The sequence below is a fragment of the Manis javanica genome, chromosome 14 (genome assembly GCF_040802235.1).
Source record: "Manis javanica isolate MJ-LG chromosome 14, MJ_LKY, whole genome shotgun sequence".
Lineage (NCBI taxonomy): Eukaryota > Metazoa > Chordata > Mammalia > Pholidota > Manidae > Manis > Manis javanica.
Window position 1 is genome coordinate 49022860 of NC_133169.1, and position 4975 is coordinate 49027834.

General features: G+C 40.1%; 1 protein-coding gene across 1 annotated transcript; it reads left to right on the forward strand.

Annotated features, from left to right (window-relative positions):
- The first annotated feature begins 3677 nt into the window (after nucleotides 1-3677).
- Nucleotides 3678-4756, forward strand: LOC118969353 (vomeronasal type-1 receptor 4-like). Its single transcript, XM_037003563.2, has one exon. It carries the CDS (start codon nucleotides 3824-3826, stop codon nucleotides 4754-4756), a length of 933 nt encoding a protein of 310 aa, XP_036859458.2. The 5' UTR covers nucleotides 3678-3823.
- Nucleotides 4757-4975: the final 219 nt, after the last annotated feature.

A 4975-nucleotide genomic window follows, 5' to 3' on the forward strand; every position in this document is an offset into this window, starting at 1 on the left:
ACTTTTTCCATAACCCTTTCTTTGTACCAGTGCCTTTCTTATTTGCACCCGTTTGTTTCCTTGCCTGCCCAGCTTGCGTCTTTTCTCTTCTCCCCCTCACTCTGCTTAGCTCCCTTCCCTGCTGGGATGGAACTGTCTGTCCTCCTCTGTCTGCTGTCGCGTCCGCCATCATATTTACTGAGCCTCACCTTCTTTATCTTTGTATTTTGATTAAACACTGCTCCCAGATTTTAATTCTCTTTCTAATTTATTTTATTTCACCTGTTCTAGATATTGTCTCATTTTCAAAAATCATTCTCACTATATACCTTCTTGTTTTCTTATTCACGTGTCTTAGCTTGTTCATGCTCATCTGACCCAACAAACAAAACTTTAGAAACAACTTGTCAAGTTCTAAGTAACAAAGGATTTACATTTTCTTGGAAGTTCCATTAAGTTTTAAATGTTGGTCAGAATGGGCACTTTATGATATTGGATATTCTGACTTTAATACTCTTTGTAGTACTATTTGCTTCTGCCTTTCTTCACATCTTCCATTGATTGACATAATTTCATCCAAAAAATTCTGACACAAATTGAGCTTATTCCAATGTATTATTGCTACTGTAAATCGCACATTTTCTGAAATTACATTGACTAAGTCAGGAAATAACTTTTAAAATAATTTTTGTTGCACACCATCTTATCATCAGTGAGTAATGACAATCACATTTTTGTGTTTTGGAATATTTATCCTTTCTTTTTGTCCACCACTTATGTTAGGAGCTCAAATGCAATAAAAACTGGAGACATGATATTTGGTACATTTGTTACATTTTTGACGTAAAAGAGAACTATATTGGGTTTCATGGTTTGTTTGTTTGTTCTGTTTATGTTTGCTAGCAACCTTGAAAAATTTACTAAACTCTTAAATCCAAAATATGCTATGGTGATTTATTCTATATCATGAGTGGATGCAAAATATATACGAATGTACTTTTCTCTCTTATGGAGTGGTCACGTACCTTTCATGTTTCAGATGACAATCAGAGAATTATGTTGCCAGAGTTACTAAAGGGAATGCATCATACCATTTCTGGGAAAAATCGAACTATACACAATGTATTATTCTTACTCATACTTTGGTGCAAAAAGTTTACAATTATTTATATGTGTTTTTGAGTTGACATGACAAATAAGTGAAATTAGCCATTTTACAATTTGTGATTCAGTGGCATTTACATTTGTAATAGTTCACAGCCACCACTTCTATTAATCTTCAAACATCACATCACCCTGGTAGAAAACCCGAGACTCCCTAGTGCTCCTCCCTTTCAGCCCCAGGCAAGCATATTTTCGCTTACTGTCTCTGTGGGCTTGTATATTTGGCATACAAATGGAATGATGTGCTATGTGACTTTTTGAGGCTAGCTTCTCTCACTTCTTTCTAGGGCTTTCTCATGCAAGTGTGGTCCTCTTGGTAGGTGGCTGGCAGGTGGCTAGTGTCCTGTATGGGTCTCAGTGTTGCTAGGAGAGCAATGCACTTATGTATAGTTCTGCAACGTAGCTGAGACCTAGGTTTCAAACATGTGGCTCCTCCTTCTACAGTAAGATGTGTTGTTTCACACGCTGAGTTCCAAGCAAGGCAGCTGAGCAAGCCCCACATAAAGACACTTATCAAGATCCTGTTTGTGTCATATTTGCTCCACAATGACTGGTCAACACGAGGCTGACGCCAACCTGTAATCAAGGGGTGGAGAATAAGAGCCATTTCTGGAGCTTGGCCACAATGTTCCATTACCATGTATATGGGAAAGGTAGAATTCATAGACGTTTTGCAGTCTCCACATCCTGTCATCAAGAGCAGATGAGAATGAGAACTTGGGTACAGGGAGCAGAGACAACTATTTCGAGCAGTATTATTCAAAACAAAAAGGGAGAAATGACTCAAGAATGTGTAAGAACTACAATACATCTGCAGGTTGTGGGAGAAATTTTGATAAATTTTAAGAGAAAGAAAATAACACAAAATAGATTCTTGGCAGAAAAGAGACACAAGATTTATTGTTCAAATGGAGAGACTGGTTATTAAAAATGTTGGTTATTGAAAAACATTGACTATTAACTCACAGTGCCAGGTTTAAAATATGAGGTTTTGGGAGAAGGATATAGAAAGAAGGATTGATTTATTGTCCAGACTTGGGGGAAATAGCTTTTCAATTGCTTTATTTTTCTTTTGAAATATGCAGCATGTTATCAACTGAATGTGAGATTGGAGAGAATGAATATCTTGGTGGTATGAAAAAAGAAGTTATTGAATAGTCAACAAGAGGAGTGAGGAAGTGAATAGAACTAGACAAGATTTAGAAAATTTATAGACATTTTTGACTGGTAATTAATGCTCAGGGGAGCTTAGTGGTGAGCAATTTGATGTTCAGGTTAACATGGTTGTGTATTTTCTCTCCAGGTTTGTGTATCTGAGCAGGATGGCATGAACTAGGAAGAGTAGTAGGTTTCAATGGTGAGCACTTTGAAGTAGGTGACAAAAAAGGAACGGAACCATGCGTATTTGCAGAAGTGATTATAATGCTAGATATCAGAGTTTACATAAGGAAGAGACAGTAGGACAGGTGTGAAGAGTAAAGAGATCAGTGATTTGCAAACCCAGCTAATGTCAAGGAAATTTTGGAATCAGGCATAAGATGGAGTAAGGTGGAAATAGCTACTAATAAAAGAATGAGATGCTTGGGAGTGAAATATCGTGAGTTCACAATATTGGTAATATCTGGGGTGTGATCAGCAGAGTGGATGAGGTGGGGGACAAGAGTGTGGGAAAAGAGGAGACCACAAGTGTGAGAGGTGAGGGATTGCACAGATGGTCGGCATGGAGACTTCAGTTGCCAAGAACAGGACAGGAGTTGAGTTGGGGAGAGTAACAGGGGGTCAGGAGGTAGGGAGGGGAGTGACCGGGGCTCAGCAGATTATTTCTGGAAAGATAGTGATGGGTATTGTAGACAGATCACAAGTATTTTAAAGTGGGAGCAATGGAGAATTATCTGCAAGTGCTGGGTATTAGAGGACATTCCCACCACAGGCCTGGAGGTATACGGGGCATGGGAGAGAAAGACTCCACTGCTTGAGAGCATTGTACTTGTATCAGGGACCACAGGGTAGAGCAAAGAGATGAAGTGAATTTTCACAGCTGCTTTGGGGGATGCAGAGAACTGACCAATGAGCTGATCTGATATTTGTTATGTACTTTGGAAGGGTCTTGGAGCTGAGGAACAGTGACAGAAGGAGTCAGAGAATAGCATTTATGGAGCCAATGGCCCTGTGTGACTCTAGGCATGGAGATTCCCAGTGAATGGCAGTAATACCAATGTGTGTCACATTCAGTAGGAACATAATAATATGAATTAAAATCCCTTAGTAATTTTCTATACTTCACAAGAGATCACAAGTGCATTCAAAATTCTGAAATGAAGTTCAGTATATATGGAGAATTGAAGTAAAATCTCTCTAAATGTGAAATAGTATTTTTCATGAATAAATATTCTCCTTCAGGATGCTCAGTTTATTTCTCTGAATCAGACTAATAATTTTTTATAAACAAGGCATGCCCCACCTCATCTCCACTGTAGTGACTTCAGTAATGCTTGACATATGCCTCTAGAGCTAATTCTTCATTTTCTGCCCGTTGTTACAGAGCATGTGCACATCCTACTGCAGAGAGTGACCGCGCCTCACGCACTCTCCATACAGCCTGTCATTTCCCTCAGGATTACGACCCATTCTGTGCTCCTTCTAGGACTGTGCAAGAGTCTACCCAAAGTATAAGTGGCCGATGAAAGCAATGGTGTCCAATGCTGCTGTTTTGGGAATATTCTTTGTCTCCCAATTTGGGATTGGTTTTATTGGGAATACATTGCTACTAGCATTAAAAACCAATATCCTCTTATTTCAGCATCGTACAAAGAAGGCTATAGATTGGATATTCATCCACTTAACCTTAGCTAATGTCATGACACTTCTTTTCAGTGGGGTTCCAGAAATAATACATTACTTTGGAAGAAGACATTTTCTGGATGACGCTGGTTGTAAGGCAGTGCTCTACCTGTTCAGAGTCGGCCGGGGTCTTTCCCTCTGTACAACGTCCTTGCTGAGTATGTTTCAGGCTGTAATTATCACTCCCAGCAACTCTAGGTGTGCGTGGCTCAAGCCCAGAATCTCCACCTGCATTTTTCCTGCTTTCCTTCTGTTTTGGATCCTCAACATGCTGATCTACATCCGGGTCATCATGAATGTTGTCGCGCCCTACAACTCCACGCAAGTCAATCAAATATATTCCCTGCCGTACTGCATTTCCGAAGGACCCTGTACAAAGAAGGTATCTCCCTTTCTGGGCGCAATGGTCACACGGGATGTCCTGTGCTTGTCCCTCATGATCTTGACCAGTATGTACATGGTGAGGCTCCTCTTCACACACCGCAGGACAGTCCAGCACGTCCACAGGACCAGCCTCTGCCCACGAGCCTCTCCTGAAACCAAGGCCACCCACACGATCCTGGCCCTGGTGAGCTGCTTTGTCTTTTTTTACTGGACCGACAGCTGCCTTACCATTTACAGAAATTACAGACACAACTTACACGGGTTGGAGAACATCTCTGTTTTTCTTGCCTGTTCTTATCCATCCATCTGCCCTTTTCTGCTGATCAAAAATAATGATAGACAATCCTTTCTAAATGTGCATTTCCAAAAATCAGAGAGTTCTCACTAGAGAAAGTTTCCCTCAGCTTCTAAAACACTTCTCTGACACAAAGGACATGTGATTAGGATTTCACACACCAACATTTCAGTAAAGTAAAATTTTGAAAGATTTAATAATTTTAACTTTGGATATGTCTTCAAACCATCCAGATTAGTGAGCATGCAGAAATAAATGGCAAGTCTCATGGAACAAAACATCTACAAGACAGTTGCACCTGGATCGGGCACT